The sequence below is a fragment of the Candoia aspera genome, chromosome 14 (genome assembly GCF_035149785.1).
Source record: "Candoia aspera isolate rCanAsp1 chromosome 14, rCanAsp1.hap2, whole genome shotgun sequence".
NCBI lineage: Eukaryota > Metazoa > Chordata > Lepidosauria > Squamata > Boidae > Candoia > Candoia aspera.
Genome location: NC_086166.1, coordinates 701,447 through 720,058, shown reverse-complemented (window position 1 = coordinate 720,058; position 18,612 = coordinate 701,447). Strand labels below are relative to the sequence as shown.

Sequence of the window (18,612 nt, the reverse complement as noted above, 5' to 3'; positions counted from 1 at the left end):
GAGCCTCACAGGGATGTGAGCATCTTCTGGAGGAGAGATTTCCCTTTAGCTCCCTCCTCTTCCATTATCCATTTTGAGAAATAATCATCTCTTTTGGGTTTTTTGTGTAACTTCTTAAAGCTTTTGCAGGTGTCAGTTTTCTCCGTTTCAGCCTTTTCAGTTGGTTCGGCAGGGCTGCTCGGTTAGATTGTGTGCTTGTGCGGCCGCGTCTTCCGCTTCTGATGTTGCCTTGTTGTTTCTCGAAAGAAGCATTTAACGGAGACTGCATATAATGGAGCCCAGATGTGAGGTGTGTGCGAACAGGCTCAGGAGGAAGAGCCCAGCGGTAGCAGTTGCGTGTAGATAATTTAACATCCTTTGTTTCCATAATTTCTGGTTCTGTTCGATTTACATGCAGCATCTAAATCTAGTGTTTTTATTTGCAGCTGGCTGTGTTCTGAATCCTGTTCGTTATATCTCTGGTCCATGAATCCCATAAAAGTAATCCCCTAAAACTCTGCTTTTTGATGCGTAAAACAGATTAGCTGAAGTCAAATTTATTTAAATCTGCAATTTAATAAAGCTAGGAAACTGTACAGTTTAAATCATTGATTTAAATCAAATTTCCTCTTGCTACCTATTCTTACTGCCTAAGAAGAATGCTCATTTTGAATAATGAATAATCTACAATTTAATTGAATTTTTATAAGTATACGTTCTTACAACGTGGGTGTGATTCCCTTTCTTACACTGTGTGTTTGTGAGAAAGATCCTATAATGTGAGAAAGTGATATTAAAAAAAAATGAAATGCCCAAAATAGATAAGCCAAAGCAAAACCTTGATAGTTCTGGGGTATATTAAACCCATTTGTTTTCATATTCACCCTGTTCATAATCTGCCATTTACCTAGAGAAACCCTTAATGGTGGCCTTTGGCAAGAAACACAACATGTCAGATGGTCCAGGAGGGGAATGCTGGAAGGGAAGCAGACGGCGCCCCCGCCCCCTCCACGGAACTCACGGTTGCACCCTGTGGGGTGCTCCCGGAACGCTTCTTCTAGGGTGGCCTTTCCCAGCCGGGCAGCCTCCAGATGCAACTGGACTGCAGCTCCAGAATTTCTCAGGTCCCTGAGTTGCCTCTCCCAAACATGTTGTGATTTGGAGGCCGAGAGCAAACCACAGCTTCTGCCTGTTTGGGGGCAAGAGGGTCAGTCGTTGCGCAACAGGCATGAGTCACGTCAATTGTGTGGCACGGTGTGCAGGCCGTGGCTGGAGGGCGACACTTGCGCCAGCAGTGAACCTGTCATGTTTAGATGCTAGGAAGCTGGTCTGACAAAAAGGCGAGGACAGGCGCACTGCTCTGGATTTGGCCATTCAACCGCGAGCTGTTTCAGTGGGCTCTGCTGCTGTGGGTCTGCCAAGGGCTTTTGCTGGAGCCCGTGCCCTGCTGTCAGATTGCCTGAGTGAAAAGGAATATGGGGAACCGTCCGCTGCCTGCTTGGGTTTGGTCCCTTTGGTGCTTTCTGAGCCCATCCAGACTGGTGCTTTCTCTAGACAAGGCCGGCGTTGGCTCGAGGGAAGCCCCGGGACTCGAGGCACCCAGCTGGAGCTCCACAGGGCTGCAGCTTCTCAGATGTCCTTGAAAGGGGCCGGTCTGCACCGTCAGTGGCTCTGTAGGCAGTGGGAGGGGACGGGGACGGGTGTACGCTCCACTCTCCTGAGCAGGCCACTTGCAGATTCCTCGGCTCTGAAGAAAGGTGTTTGGCAGCACAGAGCAAGGCTCGTTGTTTTGTGAAGGCGGGGGCTGCTTCCTTGGCTCCCCCTTCTGTAGGAGTCACAAATCTAGGCTTCATTTGGCAGGATAAACTGCATCAACAGAAATCTGCTTCTGGGGGCTGGTTTGTGTGTTTTGGCTGAGAATCACAAGGGAGGGGTTTGCCCAGGTTTGTACGCAGTCCTGGCAGCTGTTAACAGCTCAGTTCAGATGTCGTGTTTCCACCCCAGCACTACCTGGCTGGAAACAGGGATAGGGGGATCACAGTTCCTTTTGCTTCTGGCTTGCCCAGCACAGGGAAGGCTGTTAAACCATCATCTCCCGTGGCTCCTGAACTGGAAAGTCTGATTGGACACGCTCCCTCCAGGCCACAGTTGTGAATGAGGATCCAATCATCCGCATTTTGTTGGACTAGGAACACTGGGCCTTCTGGGTGAGCGCTGAAGAAGCACTGTGCCAGTTCCACAACTGAAGTCTTTCGTCACACTTCAGCAGCCCGGGGAGAAGCGCCAGTGCCTTCTTGGTGCTACCTAGTGTGAATGTTGTCACAAATGGAAAAGGTGTGGTTAAAGAGTTGTCCCAAGGTCCTGGGCAGATTTATTACATGAGAGCAAATCTCTTTTACAAGCAGGGGCACAAAGGAAGAAACTTCTCAGAAGGGACCAAGCTCATCGCCGCCACCACTTCCAGTTTCTTTGCTTGAGGACAAGATAGGCGAGACAAACCAGCTGTTGTAGTTGATGGAGGCTGCTGAGTGGGAAGAAAAATAACCAGGCTTACATGGACTGGGGGGAAAATGATGCATGGAAGCTTAGAACAGTAAAAAAAACAACCATCTCTACCGACCTTGTCTTCAGTGATGGGGAGGGGAAGGAAGGGAACCCAGGACTGTATTTGAAAAGCACCAGTGTAAATGGAGGGCTGAGGAGGCGATGGACAGGGACGACTTCCAGCCCTGTTAGTGCAGGATTTGTATGTTGGACAGGCTGGAGACTTTAGCAGGACTTGAAGCTCTGGGGCCTCCACGTTAATCACTTGGGCCTTTAGTCCAGTCTTGTATACTTTGGTATTTGACCACTTCCTAAGGGGTTTTTCTCAGCTCTGTTTTTGAAATCTTTTTAGTCAGACACATTACCCAAGTTTACAGCAATACAATAGAGCAGTTCAGTAGAAAAAGGGTGCCTTTTTAGGTAAACAATTGGCTGTAATTAGCTTTTTTTTTCCTTTTTACAAACAGAAACAGTCTCTTTGCACTGGATGATGTGTCCTTCCATAGAAGTTATAAATGAGATAACCCATCTGATAGGGTTTGTGAAAAGTGACTTTATGCTGCTTGGCCTTCTGATATCCAAATGAGCATTTCTAAAGAAAAGTGGGATAATATACCTGATGGCTCCAAGTGAGATAAGGCCAGATCCTGTTTCTTGATTTGCACTGCATGGCAGGGGATTTCATAATACTGTTTTATGGTTCTCCTGACTACTTTTAATTACAGTAGCTGGGTAATAGTAAATGTGTGGAAAGGCCTTGCTTCCCGTAGACTGTCTGGAAGACAATTGTATACTAGTAACACAGCATTCAGTGCTAACCCCTCTTGGTCATTCTGCATCAGAGGCCAAGCCTTCCTTGCTCAGTTTTCCTTGGAAACCCATGGAAACCCACTCGGTTTTGCTTGGAAAACGACTGCTATCAGGGCTGTGGGAAGGGGTGGGTAATATTTAGGGATATGGGGTTATGTAACAATTTTTGGAAGGCTGTGATGCAAAGCAAGCCCAGTGCCATCACACGTGTGAGTTGAACCTGGTATTTCTGTTTTGTTCCCATGGAGGGTGGGGTGATTGGGTTTTTTCCTTTTTCCTTTTAGCTGTTGTAGTCTGTTTTACAATGGAGGTTAGGGTACACCATTGTGTTGTGTTTGTTGCTTGGAAATCAGACCACCACAGTTCTTGTCACTTGTGATTGGAAGGGCCTCTAGTAGATCACAAAAAATGGTGGGTTTGGGGATTGCCTTGTCCCACCACGAGTTCCATCTCTTAAGGCTCTCCATGCAGCCACTGTTTTCTGAAGACTCTCCAGTGTTGGATGTGGGGGCATTTTCTGTCTATAATTCAGAAACCAGATTACACGAACCAGACTAATCTCTGGAGGAGAGCTATAACTTGATACAGAGAACTGTAAAAATATTTCATGGTCCATTTTCAGACAATGCATTGGGAGGAGCAGCCTGTAAGCCTCCCTGCTTTTAGAGAGTTGACCTCAGTCAGCAGAGGACATGCTTGGAAATGCCGAAGCTTCACTGTTCTCTTTGGAGCAAGGATCGCACCTTTGGTGCATGCATCTGCAGCAGTTGGTGCTCATTTTGGTAGGACCAGAGTGCTAGTGATGAAGATGGCAGTGAAAGTGTGGAAGCCTCTTCCTGGAGCCCTGTCCTCCTGGCCATCTACAGTGAAGGTGGAAGGACCAAGCTGTCAACAATGAGTAGAAAATGCTGTCCCCCAGGTGCCTGGTCTTGGAGGCATCAGAAATGAAACATCCTGAGCAAAGGCAGCTGAGGCCATCTGAGCTGCCCCCTCTGGACCACCGCATTCTTAGGTCTTGAAATTGGCATTGTCGAGATAATTGATTGAGGAAGGCCAGGACAGCCTTTCTCTCACAACTAGAGCCCCAGAATGGGAGACGGGTTTCTTGGGCTCCCTTCCCATCTCTGCCAATGAATGGGTTTTCCCAAAAGTCAGCCCTGCAGTGCATTTTTGTGTGACTGAAATGTAATAGGCAATTAGAGCAAAGTTATTACTGTCTAAGAGCCCCCCTTTGGGGGGAGATGGGCGGTGACAGGAATTTGAAATATAAATAAATAAATGCTTGGTGTCAAATTTCTAGTTTTAGAGCTGCGAGTGTCTTAAAAACTACTCAGAACAATTATATCCTACCTCAAGAAAAGTTCAGCCCCACAGCTGTTGAATTCAATCTAAATATATTTAGAAATATGCAAATGTGTATTTCTTGCATTGTATTTGTACGCTGTTTCTGCTTTGCACAATTTTATTTTCTTGTTGATAGCCAAGGGGAAGGGCCAAGCAGGCAATTAGCAGAAGGACCACGCCTTGTTCCACCCCCACGCCACCCGCACGGGAATCCTGTTTCAGCATCTTCTTCTGGCTCCAGAGATTTTAGCAAGCCCGCCTACACACTTGGTGCCTCTTCATGCTGAATGTGTGCCAGGCTTGTTTTTATTCATTGTACCAAAGCTGAAAATACTCCAGGAGCTTAATTTTGCATCCCACAGGGTGCTGTGAAGCTTGTCTAAGAGAACTTGAGGCTAATCCATCTTTTAACCACAATAAATTTTCCCTCAACTTTCTTACCCCAGATGTGTAAGCTGTGTAACGAGTAAGAATTTTCTGCAGGTCATTAGGCCAGGAATCATTTGCAAATCAGAATTCTATCCATGATGTGTTGCAAATGGTTGATTGACAAACAGGTGGGTGGGCAGGAACGCTTGTGAGACTTCTCAAGAGCTCATAATTTACATGGGTTTTGCAACCCAGTTTCAGCCCGCCCTCCCTCAGTTCTGGTTCAGTATCCAGAACAGCTCCCTGGTAAGCAGTATCCTTGCACTTGGGGCATTTCTCAGCATCCCTGGTCCTCTTGCTTTCGGAATTTTTTTCCTTTTCCCCAGCAGTGTTGATGGATTCGCAGACGGCTCCATCACACTTCTTGGTCTCCTGCTACAGTAGAGTGGTTTTCTTTTTTTGGGTCAGCGGGGAGAAGACTTCCTTTTGCAGAAGTTAAACATACCCATACCCTTCATTCTGCTGGGTGCCATGAACAAATGGTTGTTAGACTGTGATGTGTTCCCAAGGTCTACTAAACAACAGGTTTACTGACTTCTGTGGTTTTCAAAAGTATTGTATTTTCTGGCAGACATAGGTGCCATTTCCTGTTGCTGGTTTTTTAAAAAAGAATCTTTTTCATAGATCTCTTATCTCTTCAGTTGAAGGTGACAAGCTAGACGCTAGGGTAATGCATCCAAATCACTGGGCACATAGCTGGAGGCCTGGAACCTGTTCCTGAGTTGGTGCCAAGAGGAGGCTTGGCCTTTCAAAGCAGGCTTCTCACTTTTCCTTGCTTGCAGAGTTCCTCTCCCAGTTCCAGCCAGGAACCATGATTTGTGCTTCATTTAACATGGAGTGAACTCAGGGTGTGTAAGGATTTCAATTCGCCCAACCCAGTTCCATCCAGCCTTTGGTTTCCACAACCACCAGCTAGATGTCTAGCCTTGTGCACGTGATTGAGTTAACTTCAGAATATTTAACTGTTTTATCAATGAAGGGCACCTGGGGACTCTAGGGAAATTATGCATTCCCCTGTTCTCAGCCCCTGGACTGCCCCTGATTCTGGGTACATTTCCACCATGGCCACTGTCTTCAATTTGTGCACGAGCATCCCTGAGGGGCAGAGCAAACAGCGGGCTCGATCTCTGGCCCTCCCGCAAGCCTTTTAGAGCTGCGATGGAAGGAAGCCCACTGCAGCCACTCCCAGACCCTCAGTTCTGCCCCCTCCAAGCCAGGTCTGTCCAGTCTGAAAGCAGAACAGCTGCCTATATGAGAAGCAGTTGGCAGCTTTGCATGCCAGCGGTCCTTGCCAGCATCTTTCTTTGCCCAGGATCCTGGGGAATCTCTGCCCATCAGAGTAAATCTCCCTGGCCTGGCTTGGAACAAGCCCTGAGGTCATTCCTAGCTGAAGGGCAACTTGGCAAGGCACCGTTCCTGCTCCCCTGGCTTCCGACTGAGAGACCTCTGTGGCCTCAGTCCTCTTGGCAGGTCCAGTTCAAGGCGGCCTCCTCAGCCAGACAGCTGCTGGGCATTGGACCACAGCTGCCATCATCCATGTAGCCCGGCTGCCTGAGCGTACGGCTCGCCCCTGCCACTTCTGTTTCACTTTTAAGGAATGACTCTTGCAGTGGACGATGCTGACAAGCAGGAGAAGAAGCACCCTTCCTGTGCAAGTCAGTTTGTTAATTTTTTGCTAGGAGTCTTACAGGGTAACCTGGGTGCTTAAGCACAGCCTCTCTCTTTACGCTGATTCTTCCCAGTCCCATCCTACTGATAGGCCCCAGGAAGCAGATGGTGCAGGTGACTAGGTCTGGGTGGCGTTTGCGAGGTGCGAGAGGTCTTGGGGACTCGGCAAGTGTGTGTTTGTTTGCTTATCTAGTGCAAATGCTGCCCGACTCCCAGCAGTTGGGGAGTTCAGCATCCCCAGCTGCCTGCCTTTAGTTTTTTGCAGAACAGAGTACAATTGCATCAGGATTGCTGGTTAGGGTGCCAGTCCTTTGCCCATGCCTTCCCACCCTTGCTGGCAGGGCAGCTTTCTGGCTTCAGTGGCCATGTCCTCGGGCTCAGTGCTCCCCTCCCGGGCTCCCTGCTCTCACTGGACTGGCCATCCCATTTTGTGGGGACGGTTGACCATGGCGTCAGCTCACCTGTAATTGGTGCAATTGGAAAGCCCCTGCTGGTCATGCTGTCATGTGCCAGGTAAAGTGGGGTGTCGTAAAAAGCCTCCCCAGCCTTGCCCTTTCTAAAGGGGCTCGGCTGCCTCCCCTCCCCTTTGCTTTCCCAGGGGCTCTGGCAGGGGGCGGCAGGCTTTTCCTGCGCAGCAGCAAATGGTTGCCACAGAGTGCCTGGCCCCTGCTTCCACCAGGGTCTTGGCGTTGGGGATGCAGCTTCTCTGTGCCCTTGGCAAGCCCCTGGCGCTTCTGGCCACCCTCACCGTCCTAACGTGACTCTGCCTGTTACTGCGGAGGGCTACTTTAGTGCAGCAGAAGGTTCTGGCAAGGTGTTCAGCAGGGCTTTGCATATCCTCTGCGTAGGCTGCCACATCGTGGTTCCAGATTGTGCCATATGGGCAGAATAACTATAGAGAACAGTAAACAAGGCTGCCATCATGTGGGGCCCTGGTTGCATTAATGACGCTGAGCCCTTTCAGGGCATCCGCTCAAGTTATAGGCTGGGCTGTTGAAGGGCAGAACGTAGGTACGTCTCCACTCATTTAAAATTGGTGTCATTTGAGAGTGCAATCCCGTCAAATGGAGGTGAAGGGGGACCGGGCCACGAGGGCTGTGGCTTCTCTCCTCTCCTCTGCAGGGGCCTCGGGAGAAGGGGCCTGTGGAAGTCCTGTTCCTTGGAAGTTCTTGAAAATGGGGGAGTGAAGGTTGTTGGCTCACATTGCCATTTCCAAAATAGCAGAGAGGGACACGCCTACTGTAAACAGCGGGGAGCTGGAGGAAGTTGGAAGTGAGTCACACATGCAGATTAAACACTGTGTTAAGAGTGGAGCTCCCCCGTTCTGTTTCAGCCTGCCACTTACAAAGAAGTTCTATAAATGTTCCGTTTATCAGAACAGGCCTTGGGCAATAAAGGAAGATCATGCTCTCCCCCCCGCCCAGAAAATTTGCTGATCAATTTATGTATCTCTGGTCCCTAGGGGCTCTGCCACCACAGTTAGCGGGAGTTCCTTTGGAGGAAAGTCTTAAGGAGACCCTTCATGCTAGCTTTTGAAGTAAACAAATATGCTGTGTTGTGCAGAGATGAATTTGAAGTGTGAAGTGTATGCAGATTCATGGGAGGGGCCGGGGACAAAGCCAGAAACCCAGAGGAGCATTGGGGGTGCGGTGCAGGCAGTTTTTGAGCTTAGAGCCAAAGCATGAAATCGTGCACCCCCTGCGGCTGGGGAGAAGGGTTGGGGCCCCAAGTCACCCCTTTAATGGGGTCGGGGTCCTGGAAGACAGGACTGTCACCAATACACCCGCTCTTGAATTGCAGGAAGCAGGCCTCAGAGAGAACGTCCAACCAGGGAAGCGGGCAAGGAGGCTGGACTGGCAGGCCCCTGGCCGATTCTGCCCACAGGCGCTTCACCTCTCTGCAGCTGATTAGATTTTCATGGTGTTGCCCTCATATTTTTAGAACTAAACTCAGTTCCAGAGTTTAGACTCTAGTTTTAGAGTCGTAAGAGCTAGAAACTATTTTTAAGTGCCAGCTGATATTCTCAGGAACCAGAATACAGCATCCAGTGCCTTTTTGGCTTGGCAGCACTTCCCCAGATTGGTGGCTGGCGGCAGTTTGCCATTGTCCGGGCGGCTGCACCAACCCTTGGGACTCCCTGGCAACTCATGGGGTCCGTGCACGCCCTGCATACAGACACAGGGAGCAAGCAAAGCGCAGTCCTCCCTGAAGCCAGACTGTGGCAGCGGCCTTCTGGGGTGCTGGCCGGGGGCGGGGTGTTCCCCTGATCAGAGAGGCTGGAGATGGAATTGGGGAGGAGACCTCCCGTGTCTGGCTTCACTGCACAGCTGTGTTCCCGAGGCTTTGACCTCATTTGCATTTTGCTCAGCACGTTGTCATTGCCTGGCCAAAGAAGATGGCGGCTGCCTTCTTCCCGGAAATGGCCTCGAGAGAGAGGTCAAGGGTCTGGGATCCTCAGTGCCGGAATTTTTATCAAGGGTTAGGGTGATTGATCGCTTGACGGTCATTTGTTCCATTTCCAAAGCGCCCAACCACCAGTTCCCCGTGAGCCGCGCTTTGGTGCTCAGTTCCCGTTCAGTTTTGCTGCTGCTTCCATTGTTTGCTTTTTAAGACGCTTCTGGGCAGGGGAAGCGAGCCTCTTTCACTTGGCCTTCCCTGGAAAGCTGAGCGATTGGTCCATCGGTGCCCGTGGGGTGGTCAAGCAGGTGGGCATGGGACAGCCTCCAAGACTTGCAGCTTGGCCACATTGCTGAACGCCCCATCCTGCAGATGGACAGCTAACATGGGAAAAACGCCCTGGCCGTGAAAACTGCCCTCTGCTCGAGGAGATGAGAACTGGCTGGAAGGAAGCAGCTGTCCCTCCTCTTTCTGGGTTCCTTGACAGCAAGATGAGTCATGGAAGAAACGTTTCCCGCAGCGTTCGCTGTCTTGCTGCTTACTTGCTGGCTTGCCTGTGGCACAGCTTGCGGGGAGACGTGGGCACGATTCCGCTGTGGAAAAGAGGCTTTTGCTGCAGCTTTGAGAACCTCCTCCAGAAGCAGACCCCGTGGGGCTGGAGAATTATTCCGAGTCCCAGCATTCTTCCTTCTCACGCATTAGTCAGGTTTTTTGGAGAAACTGCAGAACGTTGGCTCCATGGCCTCTGTAGGAGGCCTGGAACAATCCCTGTCTGAATTCTGTTTCTGATGGCCACTGAAGATGTTTCACTGGGTAGCCAGTAGTTTCTTTGTGGCCCAAGGTGGGAGGGCAGCAATATTCAGTGCTTGCTTGGTGGGAAAGGTGGGAGATACTGGAGTCCTCAGTGGTCTGGGCAACCTCAGGGAGGACAGCTGGCCCATAGTTTGCATCTTCCCGGAAGCAGGATGCAGGAGAGGAATCTCTGACTTGCCCAGCAGGGCCCTTCCTGGATGCTGCAGCGAGGCACTGCATCGCCTGCCCGGCAGCCGCCAGACCCACTTCCCCCTCCTGCCTCTCTCTTTCCTCTCTGCCGGCATTGTGGCTGCCTCCTTCAGGCGCAAGGACACTGGTGCCTTTCTGCCACAGGCTTTCCGTGTAAGTCCTGTTTTCCTCTCTTGCAGGCTTTGCTGTTGCCCACTGTCTCAACCAGCACAACCCCTCCTCGTCGTCATCGCTGTCCCCTTCCTCCAGCAGGAGCACCGGGTGCTGCGACTCGGCGGCTGCCAGTACCACGTCCATGCCCTCCGTTACACAGAGCCCGTCAGGTACTCGAGCCTGGGCTTCCAGCTCATGCAGCTCTCAGTGTGAACTCTACTTACAAGGTTTTAATGAGGCTGTTTAATCATACAAATCCTCTCCTTCGTTAGACAGATGTTCTGGAAAACACCAGGCACGTAAAGTGATCTGCCAAGTTATTTTTCCTCAGAAGCAGCTTCTCTTTGGCTTGGACAAACCAAACCAGCTACGTGTCTGAAAGCCCTCACTTTGAATCCCTGCCCTGCTGCATTCACAGGGAGGTCTGAGGGCAGACAGTCCACCAGTGCTGGGTTAACGGGGGGGCTCATCCTGAGCTGCCTGACACGCTGCTCCAAGCTGTCCCCACGCCGACACCCTCTGTCCTCAGCTGAGTCCTGGACACAGAGGGGCTGGCTTGGTTGCTCCACGATGAAGCCGCCGCATCCCAGGCAGATGTGTGGGCACCACTATTTATTTTGTACCTTCCTTGGCACGAATTTAGAGGTCAGGTTTATGTAAATGATTAATAGGGCTGCAGCATTACCATAAATGTTAAAAAAAACCCAAACCCTTCAAAGCCTTCCAAATAATCCATGTAAATTTATTTTATTCTGCTCTTTGATATGCCTGTTTTTATGTCAGGTTCTTTCTTTTTGGGTTGAATTTTTTCCATGCTGGAGTGGGGCGGGGGAGTGAAAATAACATTTCAAAATAATGTCCTTTTAGAAGGGTCCTTGGAGACAAGCCAATTGGCCCACCTGGATGGTGGCCTCCGTTGGGGGGAAGGGGGGCAACTTGCAGCCTGAGCTTGATTTCAGAAGCCCTCTAGCAAAGCTCAAGTGTAGATTTCTACCACAACCAATCTGCTCCAGTATCATTCTGGAGGCCTTCCTGTGCCGTGCCTAGAAGTGGTAAATTGTTTTAAACCTTCCCTAAAAGTATTCCAAGGAACTCTTCTGTATTAAGTTCCTCTGTGTCTTAGGGACCTTAAACTTGGCTCACAAACATGAATTCTGAAGAAAAAAAAAGAATTTATAAAACCAAATGCTTACCAACAGTCACAGACATTCCCAGGGAAAAGGGCTTCTCCCCTTTTGACTTCACATCGTGTGCTGCCTTGTTAGTCTGCAGTAGCCCGGAGTCAGGAGGAGCCTGGTGGCCCCTCTTCCAGCTAGCAGATTTCATTAAAAGGCAGAAGCGTTTCTGGAAAGGTGCTACCAGGCTCCTGGCAGTCTGATCTCTGCACTTCTTTGGAAGCAGATGAATCCCTGGCCTTTCAGCACTGCTCCGAGGGTAACTCGGCTTGCTGAACCCTCACAGAGCCAAAACGAGGGTATGAGATGTGGCTGAAACAGATTGTGGGTAGTTGTGGCAAGAAATGGGTGGCAAGCCATTTATAAAATGGGCAAGAAATGCATTGGATGATGGAAAAAAATCTTATGTGTCTTTAGGCAAGGAAATTAAAAATGAGAAATGCGTAGTATATAAGGAGCTAGCCGTGCAGACAGAACCATTGATAATGAGGTGTCCCACAAGGGTGCTTGCAGACTGCGAGCTTTGCTTTTTCCTTTTCTTTTTTCCCTTTTCAATCAAAGGATTTTGCTCTGGCTGCACCCCGGCTACTCTTTAGAGAACTCTTAACAGGCCCTAGGAGGGTGAAAGAGGAAGCTTTCCTTCTGGCACCAAGGAAAGTCCCTTGGACCAGTTATTTGCTGCAGAGCTCGAAGGGGATTTTAGCACTTTCATTTGGATCAAAGTCCATTCCCCGAACTTCTCCGCCTTTGTTGCAGTTGGTAATTGGAGAGAATTACCCTGCAGTTATTGGAACTTCAGTCTTTACGGGGAAAAAAAGTGCTGAGTCCACTGAGGTTGTCCCATTGGTGTATTCAACCTCCACCCTGCTCTCCGCCACTGCCACACCTGTCTGAGGGCTGCTGGCGCCAGGCCCAGCCGTCTTCGGGCACTGCTCCGGCAAGCACCAGCCCGGGCTGTGGGAAAGCAAAGTCCACCTGGTTGCAGCGGCTTTCCTAGTCCGGGGCCTCAGAACAATCCCACTGCGCAATGGAGCAGCCTGCTGAACACGTGCTCAACATGTGAGCATTAAGTGGGGGCAGAATCGGACGCGCCACTCCTCCGGTTCTCACGAGGAAGGGCTTTTTTCTTCCCCCAGTGCCCGACAGTCGCCTTCAGGGCCAGCCATCTTTGGAAGTGCATGTGGTTGGCGGCAGGGGACATCTGAACGGTTTCCCTACTTAAAACCTAAAGGGAGGAAGAGGCAGATGGAGGGCTTCAGCGCGGAAGAGCGTCTGACCTTGACCCATGGGTGTGTGTGGGGTTGTCCAGAGGACCCGCTGGGTTGTATAACCCCACAGGAGTTGTTGGGAGTTCTGTGGCGCTTTGCATACTGAAAACAGGCGGAGCAGATAATGGTAGGAGCTACATGTGAGGGATCTGGGTACCACTGGGAAAAGCTCAGGGTCTCACGAAACAGGAGAAGGTAGAAAATAGACCCCCTGTCTCCTTTTCCTCCATGCCCTGTTGCCTGTCGCCCAAAATACTTTCCCAGCTATTTCAGCATGCCAAATTCTGTGTTTTTTCCACCCTTGCTTCCCAGGTAGTCTTTTTGGTTTAAATCAATGAAGCCGCACATTTAGCTTTGTATTCCAGGTGCGGTATTTCAGGCTTGGTACTGAACGGATAAATTTCTCCAGTGATACAATTTATTGCCCACTTTGGGGAGAGTGCCTTCAAGGAGTCCGTTGTCATTAAATGAGGTGGAATATTGCTAACCCAACAGAAGTCTGCAAAAGAGCGAGCTGGCTTCATTTGCGAGCGAGAACATTGCCCTGTCTCGGGGCACCGTCCTCAAGTCAGCTGAGGGTGTGCCGGTGTTCGGCAACCGGCACCCTCCTGGGTTAATGAAGCAAGCGATGCCCGCAAGCCGACGTCTCTGCCTTGGTGGTGCTTCTGTTGACACTCTAACATGTCCTCCTTCCTGTTTCCTCCCTTCCGTGATTACCCCTCCCCGCTCCAGTTGTTCAAGGCTTCCTATGATATCTCCCTGTGCTTCCCTCTAGTAAGGCCTGGCAGGAAAGGACGCCGGAGAGTGCTTAGTCTTTCAGAGGCTGACAGTCACGGTGGACACTGGGTTTAGGCCGTCCAGCAGCAGCTGCCACCGTCCTTGCAGAACCCTTTCAGGCAGGTCTCCTCGGATGTGTTTTTGCGCACGCGCCTCTTTCCACCCGGATTCTGTGTTAACGTGGCATCTTCTTCCACACACACGGAAATGGCTTCCTCCCCTTCTTGGGCAAGCGGGGCATTTTCCCATTCCAGTTGGGCACTGCCTCTCTTCTGTTCTCCCTTTTTTCCTTGGAAGAATTGCAGCTCTTCCCCTTTGTGAAGAGAAGAAACCTCAGGCCTCTGCTGGTGGTGTCTGGGGGGAGCTAGCAAGGCCTTCAGCGCTTGCCCAGTAGCAAACGAAGGCTAAGTGGGCGCATGGGACCACATCAGGCCCAGGGAGTCAGTGGAAATAGGTCTCCCTCCTTGCCGTAGCATCGAGGGCTGCTTCGAGGTAAATTCAGTGGAATCCAAATCTGAAAACTTCAAACATGGCTTGATTCAGGCAAGCTGTTTCTTAGCATGAGTGGCTTATTTTTGTTTTTGTAATTTATACATTGGGTATTGGCCATTTTTCATTTTGCATCCGTTGGCTACTTGGTTTTATTTGCGGTGATTTTGCTTTCTGCCCAGGACTGCTTTCTTCCCGCCTTTCCTATTTTGAAATCTCATTTGTCTTGGCCCAAGCCCATGCCTTGTAGAGTAGGGGTCCATGAGGGGCTCCTCTGCCAAAACCTCTCCGTTTTTCCACGTGGCTCCTTCTTCAGCCACTGGGGCAGTCTGTGCCCTTCGTACGAAATGCTCTTTGGCTTCCACCTGGGTGGCCATGCCGAGGGTTTGCCTGTTCTGAAACAGCAGGTCTTCCAGAGATGGTGAAGTGGATAAAAGCAGTGTTTTCAGGCAAGAAAGATATTCTGCGCAGATAATTTTCAGCAAAAGCAGTGTGTTGCCTCTTCCCACACCTGGCCTTAACTCTCTTCTGCTCAGGCTTTCAGAAATGTGCTCATATTCCGAGATGGGAATGACCTTGCTGAAAACGAGCCCAGGGCATCCAGCCGAACCGTTCAGCAAATTTCTCAGCCATGTGCCCAGGTGGCAAGACCCCAAAAGGGTCTTTTGCTCTCCCAGCGCCTTTCTTGCTACACACACACACACACACTTTCTCTAGCTTCATCCAGCCATACGAAATAATGTGACGGTGTGAGAGAACTGGCCTGCCTCTTGAACGCCCATCCCAGCTGGCCAAGGATATTGAGCTCGCTCACTCCCACCCCACCCCACTCCTGGCACCCTTGTCCACAACCAGGCGGCCATGCCCGTGGAGCCGTCAGGAAGGCACCAGGTGGGGAAGGTGGGCCTAGTGGGATCGTTCTCAGAAGCCTTTTCCTGGTTATCCGTAGTGACAGTTTGAAGGCCTGATTTTAATTTACAGTGAAGGCCTTAGTCAATAGCATTGATAAGCGGATCAGTCCTTCCAGGCTGACTGAAGTGGGCTGCAGAGATTGCCTTCGTTAATAAGCAAATACCTCGGCTTGCCAGCGTGTCAGACCGCCGAGATGGGCCTGGTCCCTGGAAAGCAGGATTCCTGCAGCAACGAAGCAAACCTGTTAGGAACAGCAGCTGGCCTTTGGCCATCCTGGCAGGGAGGGGGAGAAATCTGGTCTGCTGTAACCAAGTCTCCTGGTCACAGACCCAGACGAGCCTTTCCAAGTATTTCAGCAGGCTTGCTCTGCCACCAGCTGGAAGCGGACAAACGCTTGGACTTCTGGCAGCCGACTTGCAGGTCCTGGCAGTTCCCACACAGCAGCCCTCAGTGAGAATTCCAGAATGCCTCTGCAGCTCCTGAGATCAGGCACCCCCGGCAGGACCGCTTTGGACCACATTTGCCGGCCCAAATTCAAGGAAATGGGTTTGCCTCCCGGAGCAGTGCGGCACTTGGGGCACCCCCCCGCAAGCCTTGCTCTCGCTCTCTTCTTCAGCCCTCGAGCCACCAAGAGGCCTCTTCTTCTACGAGCCTCTACTCTTGTTTTTCCAAAAGAAGGGAAGGGGTGGTTGAGGGCCTCGGGGCTCTTCTCAAGGAGCCCTGGAAAACCCAAGGGTCTTTCTGTTCACAAGATCCCTCCCTCTCCCCGTGGGCTGGGGGCCTTTTAAGAACGGACACGCTCTACAGGAGTCGCACTCTGTCCCGTCCTCCACTCTGCATGCTGCGCATTCTTCCTTATTCTCTCACTGAGGTGATTGCCTTTTACCTCAATCTTACTCTCCAGTCCTTCCCTCTCCCATTTGCTCTTCCTGTTTGAAGTTTCTGGTTTGCTAGAGCAGAATTCCCCCTGCAGGGAATGGCCACGCTCTGCATTCCCGGTGGGAGGGCTCTGCAGGGACCTTTCACTGCAGTACAAAGATGATTTTTAGAATTTATATCTGTATTTCAAATTTAGTCAACCCCACCTCGCTCAGAGATAATACAAAGACAATACTGAGCTGGTGGGGCTCTTTGGGAAGGGATTGGTGTTCCTGGTTCACCGGGGAGAAACCCAGAACTGGGGCAGCTGCTGTCAGATTCTAACCAGGGGACTTTGTTCGTGACTTCCTTGCCTGATTGGAATGCCGTGTTTCTGTCTGAAATGAACCTCAGGGAAACTTAAGGCAGAAACACGCACCCCCTCACAGGCAGATACGCAGGCGATAATGCATTGAGATGTGAGTGATAAAATCAGGCCTAGCGAGAGAGAGAGGCATCTTTGTGGGCTCCCTGCTTGTAGGTCACCATAGCTGGGAGGGGAGGGGAGGGGAGGGGAGGGGAGACTGCGGACCATTAATTGCCACTCTGTGAAACGGGCTTCCAAAAGTGCTGGGTAAAGGTCCAGAGAGGAAGAGGGCAGCTCCAAGATGAAAGGAAGCTTTAAATGAAGGGAAGAGCCTGTGAGATGGGAAAAAGATGGTGACGTTCTCAATAAATAGGAAGTCATCCCTGGGTTAGTGAAAAGTAACCCCCCCAAGCTAAGCAGATGCTGAGCCATCATCCATGGTTTTACAGAAACAACCCTTCCTGATGGGCACAGTGACCAACTGCGAGGCGGTGCAGGCAAGTGGCGGTGTTCTTCTTGGTGTGTGAGAACTCTGCCATCACTTGACATGGCTCAGGCATCATGGGATAGTTGCAAATTTTTCTCCATGAAGCTCATTGCATACAAAATGGAATTGCCCTAAAGGGAGGATGTCAAAGGGCCCAGTATCTTTTGGAAAGTGGGGCTCATCCTTCAGCCAGTGGTCTCCCAGACACAGCAAAGTGCCCATCAGGGGTTTTAGGCTACACCTGCCATCACCTCCTGGGTTTTGGCCATCTTGGTAGTGCAGCTGGGGTTGGCTTCCCCCAGAGAACTAGATTGCAGAAGGCTGCTGGAGGCAACCATCCACAGAAGCTACGCTTGCAGGCACGGTGCGGAGTACGCCATCCCAAGGCCAGGAGTGTCTCACGCCCAGGAGGTCCCCAGAGGTCCTCTTAACTGTCCTCCCATTTGCCAACCAGCTGCCCCAGGAATCCCACCGTAGAAAGGTCAGGGTAGCCCTAAGCTTTTGTGAAGGTGCCAGACAGACACAGAGTCCTCTGGCTCCGGGGCTGTTCTGCCCAGATTGTCCAGGTGCGACAGTCGGACGCTCCAGGCTGCTGGGCAGGGAGAGGGGATCCAGGTAGCTTTGGAGCATTACGCCCGAGTGGAACAGGCTCACGCACTTTCCTCCTCTTCTGCAGATGACTCGGTCACACTTGAGCAATCTCAGCCCTCTTCGTCCGGTCATCAATCCACAGTAGATCGCTCTTCGCTGCCCATTTTGAAATCTGGCAAGAACCATGCAAAGAGTGAAGCGGAACCGGCAAACTTGTCTCCGAGCCTGATTCCTGCCCCACAGCCTACAATCTCCTTGATCTCCAAGGACAGCACGGACACCCTGAGCACTGAGTCGCTGACGCTGGTCCCCCCAGTGGCTGTGGACAGCATTCTTGCTGTCGGCTGCGTCCAGCCCCCGGCTGCAGAGCTGGGTGTCTGCCCGGATCCAGAGCAGCAGCCGTAGCCATCCGCCAGAGTGCGACCCCGAGTTGGAGGGTGAGTCGGGCCTCGTCCACGTGAGCAGCTCTCGAGGCCTGGTGACCTCCCCGGCGTGTCGCCTGCTTCTCTTACCAAACAGTAGGCAAACCTTCAGCATTTCTTTACGGGAAAGGTAAAAAAGAGGCAGCTGTGAGACCTGGGACTGGTATGGGACGCTGGCGGCAGGGCGTAATTTAAGGGACTGGAAATAGCAGGGGTTTCTGAAGGACCTGTGGATTTTTCCCTTGCCGCTTGTTCTGTTCCGCTTCTACTGAGTTTGCTGCCGGCAAAGCCAAGTCAGCTCCTTTGGGCTGGATCTTCACCGAACGTCCCACTTTCTGCTCTGCCCCAGAGGGATTTCCCCCACGAACACAGACACGCCGTTAGAGCAAAACTCTTCTGGTCTACCAGCCTCTCCCAGTTTCTTTTTTCTTTGTGTCTTTCCTTTTCCTTGAGGGCACGATAGTCTGTGGGAATCCTAGCTGAGCTGCCATTTGTACTCATAGCACTGTAAACTTCAACATTGAGCTTGTGTGTATTCCGTGTGAAATAATTTTAACTTGAAGCTGTACACACACATCTGTTACGGGTGGGGATTTGCAAATACAGAATTCAGATTTTTTGCGTACATCTTAAGGGCTGCTTTGGGTGAACACATGGAGGAATGTTGTCAGGAGTTTTGTGTAAAGGATTTCAGAGGAATGTAAAGTATTTTAGCATACTGATACTGTCCTTCATTCCATTTTTGTTATTGTGTGAGTGTGTGTGTGTGTGTGTGTGTGTGTGTCCGCAGCGTGCTTCACTGGGTGGGAGTGGGGTGAGTAGAATGTCACGCAAACACCACAACCGATTCAGATTAATTCCCAAAATTAATCTAGAGGGGAAACTACATTGCCATCTCTGATGGCTTTCTCTCCTGGCTTCTGAACAGAAAAATGGAACT

At 50.9% G+C, this 18,612-nt stretch overlaps 1 protein-coding gene across 4 annotated transcripts in view; it reads left to right on the top strand.

Annotated features, from left to right (window-relative positions):
• Positions 1-18,394, top strand: part of CLEC16A (C-type lectin domain containing 16A) — a 48,298-nt gene extending 29,904 nt beyond the window's left edge. For 2 of the 4 annotated variants that reach the window (XM_063314967.1, XM_063314970.1), the window contains 2 exons: positions 10,353-10,496; positions 17,336-18,394. In XM_063314967.1, coding sequence (XP_063171037.1) covers positions 10,353-10,496; positions 17,336-17,655 — 464 coding nt within the window. In that variant the 3' untranslated portion in view covers positions 17,656-18,394. Of the gene's footprint in view, positions 1-10,352; positions 10,497-13,544; positions 13,666-17,335 lie in introns of all 4 variants that reach the window. The other 2 variants (XM_063314969.1, XM_063314968.1) reach the window with 2 other exon arrangements.
• Positions 18,395-18,612: the final 218 nt, after the last annotated feature.